At 42.7% G+C, this 24,969-nt stretch overlaps 1 protein-coding gene across 2 annotated transcripts in view; it reads right to left on the bottom strand.

Moving 5' to 3' along the window:
- The window catches only part of DTNBP1 (dystrobrevin binding protein 1), a 101,397-nt gene extending 77,128 nt beyond the window's left edge, over positions 1-24,269 (bottom strand). Inside the window, exons 1-5 of one of the 2 annotated variants that reach the window (XM_070778364.1) lie at positions 24,126-24,269; positions 11,901-11,954; positions 10,784-10,834; positions 6,423-6,497; positions 5,686-5,746 (exon numbers count right to left, since the gene is read on the bottom strand). In XM_070778364.1, coding sequence (XP_070634465.1) covers positions 5,686-5,746; positions 6,423-6,497; positions 10,784-10,834; positions 11,901-11,954; positions 24,126-24,181 — 297 coding nt within the window. In that variant the 5' untranslated portion in view covers positions 24,182-24,269. The remainder of the gene's footprint in view (positions 1-5,685; positions 5,747-6,422; positions 6,498-10,783; positions 10,835-11,900; positions 11,955-24,125) is intronic. The other variant, XM_070778365.1, reaches the window with a different exon arrangement.
- Positions 24,270-24,969: the final 700 nt, after the last annotated feature.

Below are 24,969 nucleotides of genomic sequence, written 5' to 3'. Positions count from 1 at the left end.
AAGGGAAAGGCTACCCACTCCAGCACTCTGGCCTGGACAATTCCATGGGTGAGTCCATGCAGTTGCCAAGAGTCGGACACGACTGAGCGACTTTCACTTTCACCTAGTTCATGCGATTTTCAAACAACTCTGTTTGCTAAGCAGGGTAAATGGTGTCATACCATTTTATGTGAGTCAGCTAGAAACAGAGAGACTCCGTTTATCTGCCCAAGGTCAAAACGTATCACTGCAGAAACCAGGCATTCCCACACCCAGGCCAGTCCACTCCCCACCAGAAGCACAAGAGATCCAAGCTGGAGTCCAAAGAGAATGAAGCACGCCTGATTCAACCAGCGTACACACCGAGTGGCTAAAGCGTTGTCTTAAGAGAGTTCAATCTGACGGCAAGCAAGTACTTCACAACAATCAAAAGCATAAGCAAATAATGCACTGGGAGTCTAACTTTAGAAAGTTACCCTCAGAATCTAACCCCTAAGTCACTATCAATTTACGTGTTTATTTACATACTAAGTGAGGGAAAAACAAATCAAAGAACTTGTTAAAAAGAAAATCTTGTAGAAAAAGTCTAGACAACAAAGCTATATTGAACAAACTTTGCTAAAGCAACATTGCTCTAAATTTTAAGACTATAAATAAGAATGAGCTTTAAAGCAGTTAAGTATAACTTGTCAAAGAAGACTGAATTATCCTTAAGTATATTTGCCCTGGCAGACTGACATTGACTAAAGGCCACTAATGACACACGAGCATGGCCTGACAAAATACACAAGAAAACAGTTTATTAAAGATACACATTTTAAAAATTTCCATATGTCTCAATAATACGTCAGAGATTTAAAATTAACTTTCATTTTTCAATCTGAGAACTGTATTTCTGGAAAACAACAGTGGCACTTTTGATAAGATAGGAGTCTTACAATAAAAAAGTACACAACTAGGAAAATATTATATATTCCCCCCCATATAATAAATTCAGCAACAGAACTTCCAGGAAATTCTTTCTCCAACATATTTTATTATGAAATGCTTCTTACAATCAAAAGAACAACTTTTGTTAAAGCTCCTCTACAGGATACAGTCTTCACTGAACATTGTGGGATTCATCCGTATTGATACACGGAGGTGTAATGGTTCACTAATTTTCACTGCTGCATAGCATTTGATCTTTTTGCAGCATTTCCATGAACAGGGATGGAACCCGGGCCCCCTGCCCTGGGAGCGTGGGGTCAGCCACTGGACCACCAGGGAAGTCCCTGATCCTATAAATAATAATTACTCCACAGGGAGACTTTGGGACTGTCTAAAGTTCCAACAAAACCTGCTATAAACATTCTGGAACAAATCTGGTGCACAGAGGCAACTTTCACAAGTTAGGTTCCAACGTGTCCCAGGTATTGAGCTCCTCACTGCACCCTCCTTCCCCACCGCCCAGTGGCTCAACTGAGCTAGACCTCCCCCAGCCTAGCCACCTCTGACTTCAAGTTCTGTCATCTATTTGTCACACATAATGAACAGATGATACCATACCAATGTTATCCAAGGAGGTGTGAGACATACAACATCACAGGGCAAAGCTGGGGACACAATGCTACAGAAATCTCCCTAGGGGTAGAACTGTGGTTTCGAAAGCTTTGTGGAATTTCAATTTTTACTTCACGCCAGCTCATTTTTCTAATGTCACTGTGCCAATCGATTTATACCCCCTAGTTCTAGCTGTTCCCCATCATGCTGCCGGGGAAGGGAAAACTGTCATCAGTGAGTAATGACTGTCTGCACAGAAAATTCAAGGCTTCTTAAATGCTTGATAATCTAATGAGTGTAAATCTGGGGTTTTAATTTGTATTTCCTTGCCTTCTAATTGATTTTAAACATGTTTTCACATTTACTGGCCACTCATGCTTTTTGTTCAGGGTAATACCCGGTCATACCTCTCGTGTACTTTTTAATGACTTACTGTTCTCTTTTTTTATTAGTGTGCAGAGGTTTTTCATATTTTTTGAACACTAGTCCTCTGTTTTGTGAACTGCTTAACTTTTTCATGGTACTTCTTGATGAACAGAAGATTTGATAAAAATTATCAATATTTTATTTTATGGTTGGTGTTTATTATGCCTTGTTAAAGAAACCTTTCTCTGCCCTGAGATCTTAGCTTTTCCAGTATTTTCTAAAATATGTAGTTTTCCCTTTCACATTTAAATCTGATGGAGCCAAAATCTGAACCAAGATCTCCAGCTTTTATTCAACACTATATTGGAAGTCCTACCCACTATAAAAAGAGATGAAGAAATGAAAAGACTGGTAGGTTTTTGTTTCTTCCCTTCCATCTTCACAAAACTCCCATCCCAGATGCAAATTATCAGAATAAGACAATTTAGTAAGATGACTGACTATGAAATCAAAGTACTGCAAGTCAAATACTGCAGGTTTTGGTAGCTATTAGGACAAAAGTTCCCACTCCAGTACTCTTGCCTGGAAAATCCCATGGACGGAGGAGCCTGGTAGGCCGCAGTCCATGGGGTCGCTAAGAGTCGGACACGACTAAGCGACTTCACTTTCACTTTCATGCATTGGAGAAGGAAATGGCAACCCACTCCAGAGTTCTTGCCTGGAGAATCCCAGGGATGGCGGACCCTGGTGGGCTGCCATCTATGGGGTCACACAGAGTCGGACACGACTGAAGCGACTTAGCAGCAGCAGCGGCAGGACAAAAGTTACCATCTATTAAAAAACTTGCTAAAATGTTTTACTCTGAATTAATTTTATTGAATGTATTTTCTGCATCTGATGATCATATATTTTTCTCTTAATTTGTTAACATGGTCAACTGCATATAAAAGATTTTCTAATGTCAAGCCAACCTTTCAATCCTGGAATAAACCTGTTTGTTTTTTTTTTTAATGCAAGGCTGGATTTAGTTTGTCAACACAGCCATATATAGCAGGTTGTTTCCCAGACAGAACACTGTTTGTTATCATCCAACATTCACAAAGCAAACACAAAGTTCTGGCTCATATTTACATAGGAAAACTTTACATTTAGCTTGATATAGATTTTAAAACAATGTGTGAGAAGATTCTCAAATTAAATTTCAGACAACACTGTCAGAGTATGAGAATCACAAGACACTACGAGGACCCCTCGTGAAGGAGAGGCAGACCCTGCACACTGCGGGCACTGGGGGCCACAGCACTGCACACGAGGCCGCTGTGTGCCAGCCAGAGCACATCGTGAGTTTGGAGGCGGAAGGCTGTGTCTGAAGCACCTGATGTCCCAACAAACTGCTACCATCTATAGGTGTTCTGCTGGTTTTAAACAGAAATATTTAAGAAAGCTGGTGGAGGGCTTGGGGTTGATATGTAACACATAATGACTTTTCCAATTTACAGTGTGTCAAGTAGGCACAGAACATCTGATTTCCAGAAACAGGCTGCTGAAGTTAAGTGAGAGCTCATACGTCTATTCTGTTTATAGTTTTTGTATCTGCACTCATGACTGGGACTGGACTCCAATTTCACTTTCTCACACTTTGCTTGCTGGGGTTCAGGATCAGTTACTCTAGCCTCGTGCAGTGGCCAGGGCAGCCTCCTCTTGTTTCACTTGCTGCAGGAGTCTATCTAACATTGAGATGGTGGATTCTCTGAAGTCTCATAGAACTCTCCTGTATTACTTGGTGGGCCTGGTGCTTTCCTAGTGAAAAGATTAATTATTAACACTGTTTATTTAGTGGCTATAAGATTATTCAGGATTTGTACTGCTTTTACAATTAGTTTTAGTAAAAATTTCTGGGCTTCCCCATGAGTCACAAAATAAAGAATCTGCCTGCAAGGCAGGAGACCCGGGTTCGATTCCTGGGTTGGAAGGATCCCCTGAAGAAGGGAATGGCTACCCACTCCAGTATTCTTGCCTGGAGAATTCCATGGACAGAGGAGCCTGGAGGGTAGTCTACAGTTCATGGGGTCACAGAGTTGGACACAACTGAGCAACTAAAACTTTAGTAAAAATTTCTAGTATTTTGCCATTTTGCCTCTGTTTTCAAATGTGTCCTAGAGTTGTTCACAAACTCTTTATCTTTTCACTCTCTGCTATAGCTACAGTTGTATTCTTTAATCCTTAAAACTATTCGTCCTTTTTTCTTAATCAATATAATCAGATAGCTACCATATTTCATTAGTCTTCTAAGAACTCGTGACTTTGTCTATTGTCTATTGTATTTTTACATTCTATTTCATTTACTTCTCTCATCTTTATCATCTCTTTCATTCTTCCTTCATGATTTATTCTGTTCTCTAATTCTTAAGTTAGATTAGCTCATTGACTTTCAGTCTATTTTTCGTCTATAAAATTTCCCTCTAAGTAGTTTTTGACAACTTACACAATATGTATGTAGTAATTATTGAACCATAAACGATGCATAATATGCATGTTTAATTTGCAAACATATGGATTTTTCAGAATTCTTTTCCTATACCGACTTTCAGGGTCATTTGCACCAGAATCACAGCATATTGTGTATGACTTGACTTACATGAAACGTGCTGAGAACGGCTTTGGGGCCCAGTACATGGTCGACCTTTAGGTGTTCCAGGTGTGCTTTAAAGATTTCTTTCCTTTCTTTTTAAAAAATGTCCTAAATCATCCTTTCACCGAGAGCATCTAGAGCTTTATGCAGGAGTCTCAGACTCAGTTCCCCATAGACAAAAATCTCCTATCCCAATAAATCTCTAAGACATTTGTTTTACTATTTGAACCCTGCTTCCGTGTTTTTTTTTCAACCACTCTCATTTCAGTTCCCTGCTGTTTTTGTTTGCTTGTTTTGGCCCTTTAGGACTTCCCTTAATTTTTGTAAGCTTACTGCATTTAAATTAAAACAGAAAAAAATCTATCCAGCATTTAGGGGTTTTACACTTACAGGACTTTTCACAGTATTCATTCTGCCCTACTGACAGAAGCCTATATTCTTCTTTTTCTGTAATTTCTAAGAGAAACACTAATGTCTAAATTTTATCATGTGTATTACCATGTTCTATGTAACTATTACAGCTTCACTAATTCAGGTAAATGGTAAAGTCAGTTTAAATTAATTAAAGGTCAGAATCACAGACTTGTTTTTAGAAAGAAATAAAGTTTGACTGACATCAGTAGCAAAGTATTTGATCTTGGCTAAAAAAGCTTTAAGTATATACCAAGTAATTTTAAGTCACTTTTATTCATTACACACTCTATAGTGCTAGAAAATAGGTTGTTTCTCTAAGAAATTGAGGTTGACTCCTGAGATTTTTATATTTATTTGCTAATAAGCAAATTAATGATTTTAAGTAGACTGAGCAAAGTTCTTTTGTCCCCGCCAAAGGAATTCTTAAATAGCGAGTAGAAAGAAATGACATAATTTACATAAAATGCAAAGGTACCAGACCTCAGATTCAAAGCATTACACCTCGATGAACCAAAGAGTCACTTGCGACTCTAGAATAAAAGTTATAAACTCTCTAAGCTAACTAAATTACTTGACTGAGAAATTACAAAAAAGTGCTTTATTTAGGGTGTTTCATAACCAACTACAAAACTCACTATAAGATACCCTGTCAAACATTTTAACACAATTATAAATTTAATTTCTTAAAAATAAGCATTTAAGACTGCCAAAGTATATTCGCCCCGTAAGTATAAGAGGAGCCAATTCTTTACCTCTCCAGCACTTGCACATTCCTTGGCCCTCCTGTGGAGTGCAGCCCATGTATCTTCATACCTAAGAAAAGCAAAAATTAATAATAATAATTCAAAATAAAAGCCACACATTAAAAAATCCTATCTAAAATACAACCTGTGGTCTCAGAAAGGAAAAGCTCAAAAAGTAATGGAGACATTCTGCAAACACACAGACATTAACTTGAAGGGGCTTCTAGTTGCCAAATCCGGGACACCGGGCACTAGATTTGGTAGAAAAAATAATGGTAGAAATGGGTCAGAGCTCATAGATGAAAACCAACAGCCACGAGCTTATAGTGATTTAAATAAAGAACCAAATAAATAAGTGGGGCAGATGGGAAAACCTCTTCCTTACAGTAGAATTTCAATAAATAATGATAGAAAAAAAATGAGAAAAATAGAAAATCACCATTTGGTAAACACAATGAATTATTTCCGGCAAGAACTGTAATAGATGCTAAAATTAGTGGGTGAAAATATGAAGAGAAACAGGATATTTTCATAAATTCATCATAAAATTCATAGGGAATATCAAGGGATCCTTAAAAGTCAAAATAATCTTGAAAAGAAGAAAAAAGTTGGAAGACACACACTTCTTAATTTCAAAACTTACTAGAAAGCTACAATAATCAAAAGTATGGTACTGGCATAACGGGAGACATACAGGCCCATGAAAGAGAGCCCAGAAATAAACCCTTGCATGTATGGTCAAATACCTTTTGACGAGGGTGCCAAGATCATTAAACGGGGAAAGGAGAGTCTTTTCAACAAATATGCTGGTGCTGGGAAACCTGCATATGCACAGGCACAAGAATGAAGCTGGACTCTTAACACCATATACAAAAACTAAATAAAAGTGGATCAAAAAATCCAAACATAAGATCCAAAACTATCAAATTTTTAGAAGAAGACATGAGCTTCTTGCCATCACATTTGGTAATGATTCCTTGGATATAACACCAAAGGCACAGGCAACAAAGAAAATAAACAAGTTGGACTTAATCAAAATCAGACACTTTTGTGCATCAAAGAATACAATCAACAGATAAAAGGCAACCAATACAATGGAAGAAAACATTTACAAATCACATATCTGACAAATGATTAATATCCAGAATATATAGAAAATGCCCAACACTCGACAACAACAAAAACAACTCTATCCAAAAACAGGCAAAGGACTTGAATAGATATTTCTCTACAGAAGATATATAAATGGCCAATAAGCACATGAGAAGCTCACCATCATCATCATTCAGTTCAGTCACTCAGTTGTGTCCGACTCTTTGCGACCCCATGAATCGCAGCACGCCAGGGCTCCCTGTCCATCACCAACTCCCGGAGTCCACCCAAACCCATGTCCATTGAGTCGGTGATGCCATCCAACCATCTCATCCCCTGTCGTTCCCTTCTCCTCCTGCCCTCAGTCTTTCCCAGCATCAGAGTCTTTTCCAATGAGTCAGTTCTCTGCATCAGGTGGCCAAAGTATCAGGTGTTTCAGCTTCAACATCAGTCCCTCCAATGAACACCCAGGACGGATCTCCTTTAGGATGGACTGAATCAAAACCACCATAAGACACCACTTCACACCAATGAGAATGGAAAAAAAAAAAACTCAGCAACCCCCAAAACAAGATTTGGTGAGAATACGGAGAAATGACAACTGGAAAAATGTGCACTGCCCTGGTGGCTCAGATGGTAAAGAATCTGCCTACAATGCAGGAGATATGGGCTCTATCCCTGGGTTGGGAAGATCCCCTGGAGAAGGAAATGGCAACCCACTCCAGTATTCTTGCTTGAGAATCCTGTGGACAGAGGAGTCTGGTGGGCTGCAGTCCATGGGGTGGCAGAGTCGGACATGACTGAGTGACTAACACACACAGGGGAATATAAAATAGTGCAGCTGCTCAACAGTATATTGGTTCTTCAAAAAATTAACGTACAATTACCATCTGATTCAGCATTTCCTCTTCTGAGGATACACCACCAAAAAACTGAAAGCTGGGTCATAAAGAGATATTTGCACACCCATGTTCATAGCAGCATTATTCACAATAGCCAAAAAATCAAAGCAACTTGTGTCTATTAATGGATGAAGGTATAAGCAAAATACGGCATATTCATACAGTAGGATATTATTCAGCCTTAAAAAGGAAGGAATTTCCTTTGAATTAGTGGTGATGACGGCGGTGATCACTGTGTAATGTACAGAAATATCAAATAACTATGTTGTGTACCAGGAACTAACCAAGTATTATAGGTCAATTATACTTCAAACACAAGCAAACAAACAAACAGAAAGAGAGATTAGATTTGTGGTTACCACAGGTGGAGGGACAGGGGATTGAATGAAGGCAGTGAAAAGGTACAAACTTCTAGTTTGTAAGACAAAAGAGTACCAGGGATGTAGTGCACATTATTAATATAATTAACAATATTGAACATTATATATGAAAGTTGCTAGAATAAATTCTGAGTTCTCATCACAAGGAAAACATTTTTTTCTTTTTCTTTTTTATCTATATGAGATGGTGAATGCTCACTGAATTCACTGTGGCAATCATCTCATGAAGTAAGTCAAATCATTATGCGGCAATACCTTAAGGTTACATGGTGGTGTATGCTGATTAAATCTCAATGAAACTGGAAGAAATTAGGAAATCTTTACATTCTCTATGGCTGAAACTTGAAAATATATTAAGTGAAATAAGCCAATCACAAAAAGACAAGTACTGCATGATTCCACTTACAAAAGATGCCTAAAGTAGTCAAATTTATAGAAAGAGAATGATGGTTGCGAAAAGCCTCTTGGAGACCAGATGGACAACAGTGTGAATGCGGTTGACATTAGTGGGCTGTGCACTTAAAAATAGTTAAGATGGCAAAATTTCATGTTATCGTATTTTACAGAGTATTTTAACAATCTAAAAAAATTTTATGATTTAGATATTTAAAATGGTCCCTCCTCCACTCAGCACTAGTTTCAGAGAGAAAATACTGTGTTTCAGTGCAATGAATAGACACATTATAGACATGGCTGTAAATTTTTCACATAAAGTCCCCAAAAGTATCCCAAAACTACCACACAGAGGTCTACACCTCTGAAATAAGCAACTTTCAAGGAAGCTGTTTCAACTAAATCACTAGATTAAAAAAGCATAAGATAACATGCAAACGGTATACCACTGATTGATTTGTATTCTACCTCCTTTCAAAATCACTTGTGTTCCCCACTCAACAAAAAACAAGCAGGAAATTAATGTCAAATTAAGCACCTAGAGAAGGAAAAAAAATGCCCAGATTCAGCAAGCATAAAAAGAAACTGAATATAAAGCTAGAAAACGGAAAGCAACAGGTAGGCATAGATGACTGTGCCATGACACACGCAGATAAGGCGAAGGAGCGTACCTTCTACCGCACACACGGCTACCACTTAGCCATCAGATGCCACGTCACTAGATATAGAACTGCAAATAACACGTGCAAACTTATTTTCATAACAGCCGAGTTTTAATTTAAAGCATAACATTCATGCTTTTAAAGTGCATAATTCACAGCATATTCACAGAGTTGGGGCAACTATCACCACTGATTCCAAAACATTTCATCACCCTGAAAAGAAACCCCACATCCATTAGCAGTCATTACTCACTCCCCTCTCTTCTCCACAGCTTGGCAAACACTATCCTTCTGCCTGTTCCGGACATATCATATCAATAGAACCATACACTACGTGCCTTTTTTGTTCATCCCTCACATTTAGTGCAATGTTTTTAAGTTTTATTCAAGATGTGCAAGACATAGTGTGCCTCAGCACTTCATTCCATTCTGTGGCTAAATAATGTTCCACTGTGTGGAGACACCAAATTATTCATTCATCCTTTGATGAATATTTGTGCTGTTTCTACTTTTTGGCTATTATGAATGATATTGCTTTATGAATGATACTGGACTTCCCCCGTGGCTCAGGTGGTAAAGAATCCGCCTGCAACTCGGGAGACCTGGGTTCGATCCCTGGGTTGGGAAGATCCCCTGGAGGAGGGCATGGAACCCACTCCAGTATCCTAGCCTGGAGAATCCCCATGGACAGGGGAACCTGAATGACAGATACTCCTATTATGCACATTTGTGTACAAATTTTGACATGAACCTAAGTTTTCAATTCTTTTGGCATGAAATTGCTGGATCACATGGTAATTCTACTCTTAACTTTTTGAGAAAACTAACAAACTGTTTTTCACAGCAGCTGTGCCATTTTACACTCCCACCAGAAGAGCATAAGGGTTCCAGCTTCTCCACATCTTTGCCAACACTTGTTGTTTGTCTTTGGATTATAGGCATGCTAGTGGGTATGAGTGGTATCTCACTGTGGTTGTGGTTTGCCCTTCCCCCTGTGACTAACAACGTTGAGAAATTTTTCATGCGCTTATCCGCCATTTGCCCATCTTTTTTACAGATATGTCTGTTCAAATCATTTGCCTATTTCTTCACTGGGTTGTTTGTCTTTTTACTGTTGAGTTATAAAAGTTATTTATAGTTTAGATACAAGTACCTCAAAAGATGTATAATTTGCAAACATTTTCTCCCCTTCTATGGATTGTTCTTTCACTTTCTTGATGGTATTCTTTAAAGAGCAAAAGGTTTTAATTTTGATAAAGTCCAATTCATCCTTTTTCCCTTTGTCATTTATGCTTTTGATGTCATCTAAGAAAATCATGTATCTAATATTAGCTTGCACATCAACAGAAATGGATTGGAGAAGAAATGCTATAAAATTAAGAATCAAAGTAAGAAAATTATTGAGGACTCAAATCCAGAATCAATTTTCTTGCAACAAAGAAACCACAAACATAATACATGCACATGATAAAGTTATCGACTAGTATATATAATAGTGATCAATATGCTCAAAATCTGAATGGCCTTTGTATTAATCAGTGAAATGTAAAAGCCCCTGAGGAACACAATCTCTATGTTAAGGTAAAAATTTAGTTGTTTTAAGGTGTCTATCTCTAGAATTATAAAATACTTTTAGATAATAGAAGAATAACCTTTCTATTTAAATGAAAACACTCACCTGCTAAGTAATTCTAGTCCAGCAGAGTACTTCGGCAAACACGGGACAGTCCTGCCAAAAGAAACACTTATTTTATTAAAAATTGATGCTGCTTTAGGCCAACTTAAAAAAAAGTCACACACAATAATTTTGATGCTGTCAATCATAATGCAGAATATTTTTAAATCATTAATGACAACTGATTTAAACTTTTAGAAAAACGTACTATTATTCCAAAGTTGTTTAGTCACTAAGTTGTGTCCGACTCCCTGGCAACCCCAGGGACTACCTGGGGCCACCAGGCTCCTCTGTCCATGGGATTTCCCAGACAAGAATACTGGAGTGGGTTGCCATTTCCTTCTTCAGGGGATCTTCCTGAGCCAGGGATCAAACCTGTGTCTCCTGCTTTGGCAGGTGGGTTCTTTACCACTGAGCCACTGGGGAAGCCCCTCTTCCAAAGTTAATATACTGCAACATACTATTAGCCATCACCTTGCCCTACAGATTTTTAGCACACTATAATACAATAAACACTTTAACAGAATTCTAGCTAACAAGAACATTTTTTAAAAGCTCCTCATCTCTAGGCTTTTTAAAAATTTTTTGGCTGTGCCAAATGGCATGCAGGATCTTAGTTCCCTCACCAGGGATCCAACCTGTGCTCCCTGCATTGTCAGTGTGGAGTCTTAATCACTGGATCACCAGGGAAGTCCCCACTGATAGCCTTAAAGTGAAATTTAGTAAAGTGCATTACTTTATTTAAAAAATGAAAAAAACACTGCACAATACTAGTGTTTTCATATAAAACAGACAACACAGCTGCAGCGGCTCACTTGCCAAGTACTGTTCATTAATAATTTGCTTCTCAATAATGGAGAACTTTTACTTTGCTCTTAATATACAAGTAAAAATGATTGTGATCAAATAACCATTGAGTAAAACAATTACCTGTCACTTTTTCAACCATTTTACAATTTTATCAGAAAAATTTCCAGTGTTAGAAAATTTAGAAAGAACCAATAAACTGTTTAGTCAGATGCACTCAACAGATGTAAAATACATTAATTATACTATCATGACTATAACCAAAAATTGTATGAAATTTAAGTCATAGTAAATTAAAACAGCACATGCTTACCTGGGTTTGTTTTTTGCTTTAGCTTCTCTTGACTTGTCACTTAAAGTCTTCAGCCTATAATTCAACCAGTATAAAATATCACATTTTTACAGTTTAAGAAATTTTCAAATGCAAATTTCATAGCTGGTAAAATTTCTGGTTGGAAAAGTCAATACTTTAAGAAAGAATTAAGCACCTCTACAGACAACAAATATTTGTATACTGTACTTAAGACACAAGTGGAAAATTTATAGCAAATATTTTTATATTTTTCTTGCCCCAAATCCCTTTTCTAGAAACATTTCCTAAATATGACTGGACTAAAGAAGCCTCACTACTCTGAAAACATCAGAAAAAAGAGAGTGGCCCCCATATGTGAACTTGATCAGTAATAATAATATCTAAGCAGCACATTTTACAAAATTTATTTTTACTTGAAGGATCATTGCCTTACAGCATCGTGTTGGTTTCTTCTACACATCAACATGAATCAGCCGGCACCCGACTCCAGTACTCTTGCCTGGAAAATCCCATGGACGGAGGAGCCGGGTGGGCTGCAGTCCATGAGGTCGCTAGGAGTCGGACACGACTGAGCGACTTCACTTTCACTTTTCCCTTTCACGCATTGGAGAAGGAAATGGCAACCCACTCCAGTGTTCTTGCCTGGAGAATCCCAGGGACGGGGGAGCCTGGTGGGCTGCCGTCTATGGGGTCGCACAGAGTCGGACACGACTGAAGCGACTTAGCAGCAGCAGCAGCATACATATGTCCCCTCCCTCTTGAACCTCCCTCCAACCTCCCACCCCATCCCAGCCCTCTAGGTTGTTACAGAGGCCGTGGTTTGAGTTCTCCAAGTCATACAGCAAACCCCCCGTGGCTAGCCGTTTTACATAGTAAGGTAGTGTATATGTTTCCACTCGACTCTCTCCATTTGTCCCAGACTCTTTTCCCCCCAGCTCCACCCAGCCCCCTCTATGTCCATAAGTCTGTTTTCTTTGTCTAACCAACACATTTTAAAGAGATACTATACTAAGCACTCTCTAAGTGCCAACATTCTGAGAAATTTTAGCTATTGATAAAAAGTTTCTAAAATACATTAAAAACCTCTTTCATTAAAGAGGAGTTGGTACATTTTCTGATAATTTAGGGTCATTATCATGAACACCACTGACTGCATTTCACAACAAAACAGTACATTCCTTAGATGTTTCTGAGCTAGGAATGCCTCATCATTTGCCAACCTGAAATCAACCTACAGTGGTTTTGGGAGTCTGTTCAGGATCCTATAGCAGTTTTTTAAAAATGTAAATTTTCCATCTCTACCACTGGTCATCGTATCAGCTACTACTTACTGCTTCTGCTAGCTGTTTAACTATAGCAGCCTGCGTGAGTGCTAAGTCGTTTCAGTGACTCTTTGTGACCCTATGGACTGTAACCTGCCAGGTTCCTCTGTCCATGGGATTCTCCGGACAAGAATACTGGAGTGGGTTGCTGTGTCCTCCCCCAGAGGAGCTTCCCATCCCAGAGATCGAACCCACACCTTATGTCTCCTGCATTGGCAGGCAGGGTTTGTGGTTGTTTTCTTTTTTTTTTCTTTTTTACCACTAGTGCCACCTGGGAAGCCTACTCCCCTTCTATGTGCTTTTTTAAATTATTGGGCTGGAAAACATAAATGGGCTAGAAATGCATACGTAAGAAAATTAAGCTTTTCTATATGTAAAATATGAAGGCTGTAAACTTTGTATTATATATATAATTTTTTTTTAACTTCACCAGCCCATTTTTACCTACTTTTGAGTTGGACTCTATCATATAACAGTCAAAAAGTGAGAACTCAACTATGAGATATTCCCACATACAATGAAGACATCTGGACATGTTCTTCTTAATCTGATACTTCCACAAATATTCACTTCTAAACCGAGTCTGAAGCACAGGCCACAATACCGCAGCTAGCCCCACAAAGCCTTCGTAAAGCGGACACAGGTGCTACCTCCTCACGATGCCCTACTGCAACCTGCCAGAAGCTGTCCTAGCGTACCAGCTGAGTTGTCCTGTCCCAGCGTACCAGCTGAGTTGCCCTGTCCCAGCACACTGGCTGACTCTCCTAGAATGCCCAACCCTCTGCTGTGCACAGCTGTCCATGTACTCGCTGACAGAGGAGTCCAACTTTTTGGTCAACGGTGCCTAGCTCAAAACCAGAAAGGGACTTCCAATATCAAATGCCATTTTTCAACAAGTTGCAGTATTAATTTCACACCAAGACATTTTTAATATTATTCTATGTTCTTTTTCAAAAACTAAAATATTGATGAGATCAATTCCTCTACAATGTTAAAAAAAAAATACTTAGCAATCTCTTTAATACAAAACTATGTGTAGACATCTCTCCAGATGAGCTAAATTTAGAAAGTCTTACTTGTCCTAGAAAAACAATAAAAAATTTCAAGCTTAGCTTGGAAACCAGTAAATCCAGTTTAAACTAAGATTAAGCAACAGCTCAAGAAAGTTATTTTGACAGCCATTCAGCCATTTCCACTCCAAAATCTGACGAAGGCACTTGGCTGTGACATCCCAGGTAGAGCTGTACTAGAACAAACGGACACAGCAGTGCATTATAGTCAAAATGATTCTAGTATTATTTTCAGTGGTTTGGGACAATTCATATGGTAACAAGGATATGGAAGCAAACTGCTAAGATCATCTTTGGACCACTCATTATACAACCGAGAAAATCTCTAGGTTAGTATTTCAAATATTTATTTCTGGAAAAAACTGTAAATTCTCAATTGTATCAAATTTGGGGTTCTCCTCCACACTTCCCCAAAACAAAGACAAAATTGGTTTGGAATGAAACAGAAAAGAGGAAGCTTACAGGGAGCTGAAACTAAAATTATTGGAAGGGTGAGCAAGCTTCCCCAGGTGGCTCTTTAACAACCATCTGCTTTAAAAATTGGTTTTTAACCAACTATAATGTGTGGAACTTATTTGATCTGGATTTGAACAAGTCAACTGTAAAAAGATACTTTTAAGAACCAGGAAATTTGATTATGGACTGAATAATTGATAATACCATAGAAGTAGTATTAATTTTGTTAGGTATGATATTGGCATTGCATTTATATATATTTTTTAAGATGAAAATTGATTTATGAGAGAGATAAGAACTAAGTCTGAGGTTTACTCTATAAACAGTGTTAGTTACTCAGTCATGTCTGAGTCTTTGAGATCCCATGGACTGTAGCCCACCAGGCTCCTCTGTCCACAGGATTCTCCAGGCAAGAATACTGGAGTGGGTTGCCATGCCCTCCTCCAGGGGATCTTCCCAACCCAGTGATGGAATCCAGGTCTTCTGAATTGCAGGTGGATCCTTTACCATCTGAGCCATCAGGAAAGCTCATACTCTACAAATAAGAGAGCCTGAGTAAATGCGACAATAACGAACTGTTGTATATGAATAATGTACATGTGGGGCTCACTGTGTATACTTTTGTAAATGTTTAAAACGTTGTTAAAAAAAAAAAGCTTTGGAGTTTCCTTGGTGACTCAGTGGTTAAGAATCCGCCTGCCAGTGCTGGAGACATGGGTTTGATTCCTGGTCTGGAAAGATCCCACATGCTATGGGACAACTACATCCACGCGCCACAACTACTGATTCTGTGCTCTAGAGCCCGGGAGCCCCAACAACCCAAAGACTTAAAAGTGGATCTTTAGACAGTTAACATTTTCTTCCCAACTCCTTCCATGCTCTCAGTTTACGACCATGTAATCCTTTTCCTAAATTCACCCCATCCTCCCCACCACCCTAAAAGCTGCCTGAGAGACTCTTAGTGATAGCGAACCGTTCCCCCAAGCTCACAGGAGTACCTGGCTGGGTGCTGGTCATGACCACAGACTAACACATGGGAGTCAAGAGAGGGCAAGGGGCAGGCACAAGTACACAAAGGAACTCTCTAGAGCCGCAACAACTGAGTCCACGCACCGCAACCGCTGAGCCTGTGCTCTAGGGCCTGGGAGCCCCAACAACTGGGTCCACGCACCACAACCACTGAGCCTGTGCTCTAGAGCCCGGGAGCCGCAACAAGAGAAGCCACGTCAATGAGAAGCTCGTGCAACTTGAGAGTAGCCTCTGCTTGCCACAACTAGAGAAGAGCTCGCATAGCAACACCCAGCACAGCCAAATAAATTAATAGATAAAAAAATTTTTTTAAGTTTTCATAACAAAAAACAGTCTTTTAGACGTTCATCTTTTCTTATCACACCTTTTCTATATAAATCATCAATATGCCACATTCAGAATAGAAACTGCTGGAGAAAACAAAGTAGCAAGAAGAAAGTTGGAAACAGTGAAAAAAGTTAAAGAAAGGATTAAAAATAATCAATGTAACACTTTTTAAGCTGAAAATGTAACAAGTAATCCTCCCAAAAGCAAAAAGGTCCTTTCTGAAGTACATACTGGGAAGCCAGAATTCAACAGACAGGAGCTTACCATTTTTATCTGGGGACAACTCTTAAGTTTCTCACAGTGATTATGGGCTGCAAACAACCCATTAATCAAGTCCCACAGTGTCTTGCCACGCTGAGAAGGAAATGCTGGTCTGAGTGCAATTCCTGTTTCCTAAACCATAAAATAGGAGTATTATACTGACCATAATGATTTGCCACAAGAATTAAAGGAAATTCCGAATATGACTCTGGCAGCAGGCTGTAACTGTAAATTAGAGGCAATTCAAACAAAAAGTATAATAAAAATGATCACCAACTATAATAAAAATGGTCACCATCAAGAAAAAAGCTATGTACACTGCAGGGCCAAGGTAAAACAAAACAGAGGTCCCCCAGTGCACCAGCTCCCATAAAAGGCTTCTCCTCCGTTCCTAGCCTTCTTCCCAACACAGCACACCCCCAGGGAGACAGGCGTGCCACTGCGTGAGCATGTTCACACACAGACTTCAAAGTGAGCCGCCTCTCAATTGTTTCCCACTCAAAGCAACCAACGCGTGCTGCAGAGTCCGAAGCACTTGCTTTCAAATTCATCATCACACCACAATATTTTGAGATTGTTTCGAAGACTGACCTTTGTTTGACCATAGCACATTTATTTTCTTTAAGCTTTACAGAAAATACTAAGACAGAGATATCTTCTTGAGAAATGGAGATAACTAGCAAAGCCTCTCAGAGAAGGCAATGGCACCCCACTCCAATACTCTTGCCTGGAAAATCACACGGACGGAGGAGCCTGGTAGGCTGCAGTCCATGTCGGATATGGCTGAGCGACTTCACTTTGACTTTTCACTTTCATGCATTGGAGAAGGGATTGGCAACCCACTCCAGTGTTCTTGCCTGGAGAATCCCAGGGATGGGGGAGCCTGGTGGGCTGCTGTCTATGGGGTCGCACAGAGTCAGAAACGACTGAAGCGACTTAGCAGCAGCAGCAGCAGCAAAACCTCTTGGACCAAAAGTTTAAGAAGTAGTTTCACAGAATGAAAGGTGGAGCTCGGCAATGACTGCTGAGCAGGAAATGGCTTTCTGGGCCTGACTCAATGGCATGGGGGACCTCAATGGCATTCCACTTATTTGCACTTCAACGTCCTACTCATCTAAAACCCATCAGCTATTATGAAAGGCCAGGGTAACTGCTTTAAAACACCACAAAATGTATTAATTAGCATATTTTGTCCTATGACATTTTCACGCCTCTATTATTTTGACTTTAAATTCTATTTATGAATACAAATCCAATCTATTATATCTTCCCCATTAACTTTTTTTTTTTTTTTAACTCAAAATCAGGAAACACAAAAGCATCAATCATACCTAAAAGTGCACAGGACCCCAAAGCTCTGACGGCTGAGACTCACGCGAAAGTTGCAGACTCGGGCAGGGGAGAGGACTGGACACGGTCTCTATTCTAATCACCCTAGAATGCACCCAGTCTGTCCTGACCTCTTTCCTCAGTGTTTCCTGAATTTCCTGCTGCTTCTTGGACTTTGCAACACATTCACTGCCAACTGCTCCTTCTCTCTCAAAGCTCCTCAACTTCTCTGTTGGTAAACGACATCACTATCTAAGATACTCCAAAATTAAGATTCCCAATTCCTCCACCTTTTTCACTTGCTAGTCTCATTTTTTATGAAATTGACCAGTGCCTGTCATTATTCCCTCTGTCAAATTTCCACCAGCACTGCCTTTTCATCATCTCTCATCTGCTCCATAATTATAGCCTCCTAAATAATCTCCGTTTCCCATCTCTAGTCCTCCCGTCACCCTGCCTCTCAAATTATTCTTCCACAAATACAAGTAGGCTCAGCCTGCTCCCCTCCACAAAAACCTTCAGATTAGCCAACCTAAAAATAAGCCATGACCATCCTCTATAAGACAGCAGTCCTCCCACCCCCACCCAACCCCTGAACCTGCCTTGTTTTCAGCAACAGTACTACCGACCTTCTGGATTTTCAGCTTCCTACCAGTGGAGTGAGGGCAGGGCCATTATTTGCTGTCTGGTGTGCATTCTCTGGTGTAACCCTGGTACTCGTCAACAGGTGTTAAGTGTTAGCGGCTCAGTTGCATCTGAATCTTTGTGACCCCATGGACTCCAGCCCACCAGGTTCCTCTGTCCATGGAATTCTCCAGGCAAGAATGCTGGAGGGCATAGCCACTGCCTTCTGCAACAGGTCTTCCCAACTCAGTGACTAAACCTGGGTCTCCTGCACTGCAGGCATACTGCAGTAGCATGTGAGCTACTAGGGAAGCCCCATCAACAGGGAAGTGCCCAATAAATATTTTCTAAATGAATTAATTTGCAAAGCACTGATGACCCTCTATTATCAGACACTGAACTTCCTTTCCAGGTTCCTCTCCCACAAGAGGTTCATCTCTGAAATCCCTCAGGCAAATCTAGCCTCATGTCTCCTCACTCTTCCAGGCCAGTCTAGAAGTCAGCTCTTCTTTGAAGCATCTCAACTAATGACTCCTCTGAGCTCACAATCCACATCACCTGTATCTTCCACGTTCACTTCCTTCTGCTTTGCTTTATGTTACCGCCAGGCTCGGGCATTTGGAGGGCAGACACTGTTTTCATCAAGCTTGTAGCTCCAGGCGGAGAAGGCAATGGCACCCCACTCCAGTACTCTTGCCTGGCAAATCCCATGGACGGAGGAGCCTGGTAGGCTGCAGTCTATGGGGTCGCTGAGGGTCAGACACGACTGAGCGACTTCACTTTCACTTTTCACTTGCATGCATTGGAGAAGGAAACGGCAACCCACTCTGGTGTTCTTGCCTGGAGAATCCCAGGGATGGGGGAGCCTGGTGGGCTGCCGTCTCTGGGGTCACACAGAGTCGGACACGACTGAAGTGACTTAGCAGCAGCAGCAGTAGCTCTAGGATCTGGCTAAACACACAGACACTGGCAAAGAGCAGGCAAAACTGGGCATGTGGCCTCATATCTTTTTTTTTTTTAATAAAATGAGAAAATCTTCTATGATAAGACTGACTTCCTAGACTGGTGTCTGACACTTGGTAGGAACTCAGTAATAAGTCAAGTTGAATATTAAGGTTTTTTTCCCGTTTGTATTAAAAGGTAAGTAATCAAGGAAGAGCCTGCATTAAACCTCACCATTTTACCACACTGTGAACTGGACTGTTGGATGCTCTCCTCTGAGGTTATGGTACTATGGGAGGGGAGAAGAGAAATGAGCACAGCGGGCAGGGTCCGAGGTCAGGGCAGAGGGGGCTCTGACCCAAGAGAAGGAAACACCCACTGTCTAGAGGCAACAAGTAACAACTGTGAACTTCTATTCCTCCCTATCCAAAAGCACCCAGAGCATTACAGACAGGAAATGCCAGCCAGTGACAGGCAGCTGTAAACCCTTGGTAAATCTGATTTTCACTTTCCTGAAGGGGTTTGCACGCCTGAATACATCAATCCTCAGGCTGTGGGTCTAAACTGCTCTGAAGGTTTTTTTTAAAAAAAATCAAAGACCAGAGAAGATTTGAAGAAAGTGCTTCAGTGTGTCCCAAAAGTTTCCCTCAGAGCTCAAGCCAGTCCTTAAAGAGCAGAGGTTCTCTGTGAACTCTCCAAAAGGCTCCCAGAGCTCCCGGGGACATAAACCCAGGTGAGGACGCACGTAAGCAAGGGGCAAAGAGTGAAGCTGGGAGCCAGTCCCTTCTGTTCCTCAGCCCCTGCATGAGATAACCGCCCAGTTAGCCCAGAAGGAAAGCAACATAATTTCTGGCTTACTTTCATTCTGATGTAACTATTATGATGAATAAAACTTGATGAAAAAAGATCTTGAGTCCATGGACAACATACAGTCCCTTGAAGCTGCTTTTTCCCAAGTTTGAATGGAAGGTTGAAATTCAGTGTTCACACATGCTTTAACCACTAATGTGGCATTCTCTTGTGAGCCTGATAAAGAATATTCCTATTATACTTGAAAAACAGTAAACTGCCTAGGTTTCAGCTCCAGTTATATGAATTTCCAGAAACTAAAAATGAGCAGAAAAGTCTCTGAGGACAGGCTGTTGCTGGGCTACTGTGAAGCTCCACAGTGAAAGAGCTCAGGAAAGCACCCACCTTTCCCCTACTGAGTTCCGAGGGCAACCCCAAAGGTAGACGTTCCAGTTAGTTTGTAAGCCAGCTGCTCTGGCTTCTATGAGCACCAATAGCAAGTGTTCTAAAGGAATGCTAGGTCGTCTGGTGGTTTTGAGAGGCAAGGGCCATGTTGCTTTCATCTCTGAATCCCTCAGTGCCTTCATGTAATATACATGTACAGTTCAGTTCAGTTCAGACGCTCAGTCGTGTCCGACTCTTTGCAACCCCATGAATCGCAGCACGCCAGGCCTCCCTGTCCATCACCAACTCCCGGAGTTCACTCAGCCTCACGTCCATAGAGTCAGTGATGCCATCCAGACATCTCATCCTCTGTCGTCCCCTTCTCCTCCTGCCCCCAATCCCTCCCAGCATCAGAGTCTTTTCCAATGAGTCAACTCTTCCCATGAGGTGGCCAAAGTACTGGAGTTTCAGCTTTAGCATCATTCCTTCCAAAGAAATCCCAGGGCTGATCTCTTTCAGAATGGACTGGTTGGATCTCCTTGCAGTCCAAGGGACTACTCAAGAGTCTTCTCCAACACCACAGTTCAAAAGCATCAATTCTTCGGCGCTCAGCCTTCTTCACAGTCCAACTCTCACATCCATACACGACCACAGGAAAAACCATAGCCTTGACTAGACGAACCTTTATTGGCAAAGTAATGTCTCTGCTTTTGAATATGCTATCTAGGTTGATCTTAACTTTCCTTCCAAGGAGTAAGCGTCTTTTAATTCCATGGCTGCAGTCACCATCTGCAGTGATTTTGGAGCCCAAAAAAATAAAATCTGACACTGTTTCTCCATCTATTTCCCATGAAGTGATGGGACCGGATGCCATGATCTTCATTTTCTGAACGTTGAGCTTTAAGCCAACTTCTTCACTCTCCACTTTCATCAAGAGGCTTTTTAGTTCCTCTTCACTTTCTGCCATAAGGGTGGTGTCATCTGCACATCTGAGGTTATTGATATTTCTCCCGGCAATCTTGATTCCAGCTTGTGCTTCTTCCAGCCCAGTGTTTCTCATGATGTACTCTGCATATAAGTTAAATAAGCAGGGTGACAATATACAGCCTTGACATACTCCTTTTCCTATTTGGAACCAGTCTGTTGTTCCATGTCCAGTTCTAACTGTTGCTTCCTGACCTGCATACAGATTTCTCAAGAGGCAGGTCAGGTGGTCTGGTATTCCCATCTCTTTCAGAATTTTCCCCAGTTTATTGTGATCCACACAGTCAAAGGATTTGGCATAGTCAATAAAGCAGAAACAGATGTTTTTCTGGAACTCTCTTGCTTTTTCCATGATCCAGTGGATGTTGGCAATTTGATCTCTGGTTCCTCTGCCTTTTCTAAAACCAGCTTGAACATCAGGAATTTCACGGTTCACATATTGCTGAAGCCTGGCTTGGAGAATTTTGAGCATTACTTTACTAGCATGTGAGATGAGTGCAATTGTGCGGTAGTTTGAGCATTCTTTGGCATTGCCTTTCTTTGGGATTGGAATGAAAACTGACCTTTTCCAGTCCTGTGGCCACTGCTGAGTTTTTGCTGGCATATTGAGTGCAGCACTTTCACAGCATCATCTTTCAGGATTTGAAATAGCTCAACTGGAATTCCATCACCTCCACTAGCTTTGTTCATAGTGATGCTTTCTAAGGCCCACTTGACTTCACATTTCAGGATACAGCTGTGTTTAATTTCACCTTGAGCAGGAGTGATTTCTCTGCCAGGTGACAGGCTAATGGCACACATGGCCGGTCCAGTGGCTTGTCGGCTCAGAGTGACCTGTACAAGGAAGCCCACGAAGGGCCTTCACAGAATGGAAGCCCTCTCAGGATTTCCAATCCCAAACTGGCCCCAGTTTCTGGCATGCTTCAGGTAAATTCAGTTTTCAAGAAGGCGTTCTATCCAGATCCCCTCCACCCTTCTCTGTAACTCAATCCTCAACTCAGGTTTTCTAGATCTCCCAGGATGGTCTGGGAGAATCCATATTCCTAGGTGAGTTGAACCTTCTCGAGCAAAGTTCAAAGAATGAATGGGTTCAGAGGCAACCACCGGACCTGTAAAGTTTCAGTAGCTGTAACTCCCAGAAGATAGGCTGTTACTCCATCAAGGAATTTCTTGAGGTAATGACAGGAGGGCTGTACCAGATGGGCTTATCTGCGACAAACTGTTCTCCTGCTACCATTGCAGCATTATACCCCAACGTTTCAATAATTTACATTCTGAAAATAAGTTAGTTTTTAAATTTAAAGGGGGGAGGCCGGGGAATGCAAGCAATCAAGCACAGTGTCAATAACTCCTAGGACATCTACAATTAACATTCATAAAGACACCAAACCAAGACGACCAAAAATGCTTTACATGTAAGTACTCAAGTATTTGCCTGTTTACTGCTGCTACTGCTAAGTCGCTTCAGTCGTGTGCGACCCCACAGACGGCAGCCTACCAGGCTCCCCCGTCCCTGGGATTCTCCAGGCAAGAACACTGGAGTGGGCTGCCATTTCCTTCTCCAATGTTACTACTCAGCACCTAAAAGGCAAAAAATATAAACATTTTTGTCCACTAAGATACAATTGTAGCTAACATCTTTCTCATCAGAAACGTAAAACATGATGGAGAGGCCCTCATAGGCTGAGCTTTCGCCAACGGATCCGTAATCTAAAGGGGCCAGGCGCATCCTTTATCAAAGTGACACCCTTTGGGAAGAAATGGAAAAGCTGAATTAAGCACTAGTAACAACAGTCACACAACGTGAGTGCGTTGTTTTACACGTTAGTTCACTCATCCTCACAATAACCCTATGAGATGAGAACCATCTTCATCATCCCCGTTGTTCTAACAGTCGCGGAAAGTGAGGCAGAGAAACTTGTAGAAACGCGTTGGCTTAAGTGATAGAGGTAAGATCGCAGGGCCTCTGGCGTTAGAGTCTACGCCAAACTGGAATCACCTGGGCGGGGGTGGTCTTTCGAACCCCCATCCTCAGCCTGGTGTAGCTGATAGCCTCTGCGACCCGGGCACGCACCGGGATGGTTGCCAGGAGATTCCAAGCAAAGTTCGGGAACCGCTAGGTCCGCGTGCGCGTCACCACTAGGGCATGAAGGGATCGCCAGTTCTGGCATTTCTCTGGCCCGAGAGTTTCTTCACTGAGGCGCTGAACCCGAGGTAGAGAGAGAAATCAAAAGGGGAAGAAGAGGTGCTCAGCCTCCGCGCGGGGGCGGACAAAACGCCCGCAGGGCCCCGGCGGTCTGGAGGGGGTGGCGCCCCGAGCCGGCAGGGGTCTCGGCAGCGTGGGAGGGGGCGCAGGGTCGCCGTCCCTCGTGGGGGCGGGGGCGCGCTCGCCTCTCACCCGACCCCTCTCGGGCCGGCCGGATCTGCCGGGGAAGGACTGCCCGACCCCCGGCCGCCTGCAGCCTTCCGGACCCGCACCCGGACCCGGCGAGCGGGTCTGAGCCTGCCCGGCGGGACGTAAGTTACTTCGTGCGGCCGGGCCGAACCCGGAAAGTTGGCTACTGTCCCCGCCCGGGCGCGGATGGGAGGCCCGGGGTTGGGTGAGGGGAGTGGCGGGCGCGAGATGAGACCCCGGGTGTGCGGAGGCGGCGTCCCGGCTCCCCGGCCCGGCCGTTCGGGACCCTTTCCGTCCCCCACCGTGTACCCACCCGGAGGTGAAATCCTGCTGCACGCTCAGCAGCCGCTCGCGCAGGGTCTCCAGCATCGCCGCCGCGTCTCAGCTGCTCAGGCCGCCACCGCCCCCCCGAACCTGTCACCTCACGCCCCGCGCCCCGCGGCCAGCCCCGCCCCCCGCTCTTGCTCGTCCCCGCGGCGCGGCCCTTCCGCGTCCCCGCCCGCACCCCACGGCCGGCCCCGCCCACGCCCTTGCTCGCCCCCGCGGCCGGCCCCGCCTCCCGCCCTTGCTCGTCCCCGCGTCCCCGCCCCGACGCCGCGCGCCGGCCCCGCCCCCGCCCCAGCCTTGCTCGCCCGTGAGGCGCGACCGTTCCGCGTTCCCGCCCCGCCCTTGCTCGTCCCCGCGGCGCGGCCCCTTCCGCGTTCCCGCCCCGCCCCACACAGGCCCGCGCAGCCGCAGTGGGGCGCGCCGGCTCGGGCTGCGGGAAAGGGGGGTGGTCCCTCCCCGCAGGCGGAGACAGCCCGCCGCTCTGACGCTCTGTTCTCGCCCCACCCCGGCCGGCTGCCTTTCCGCTCTAAAATAGAAGCGGCCGCGTCAAAGAATGCTTTACATTCAGCGCTTCCTTGAATGAGTGGACCTGTCGCGGACACTCTCCTGGGCTCTGGTTCCAGGATCTGAGCCCGCTGGCTCTGACCTTGGATGATGAAAGTTAACCACTCACAGCTTCGGTTTCTTCGATGAGAAAGTGGTGACTGTTCCGACCGCCTGACTTTCCATTCTTCTCGTCAGCCTGTCCCAGCCTTTGTCGTGTCACCCGTGGCTTCCATTTGTTACTTCTCTGATTTTTTTTCTCGACCTCTTGGTTCTGATGCCATTCC

This window comes from Bos indicus, chromosome 23, assembly GCF_029378745.1.
Source record: "Bos indicus isolate NIAB-ARS_2022 breed Sahiwal x Tharparkar chromosome 23, NIAB-ARS_B.indTharparkar_mat_pri_1.0, whole genome shotgun sequence".
Classification (NCBI taxonomy): domain Eukaryota; kingdom Metazoa; phylum Chordata; class Mammalia; order Artiodactyla; family Bovidae; genus Bos; species Bos indicus.
This window is presented reverse-complemented; position numbering and strand designations above follow the sequence as displayed.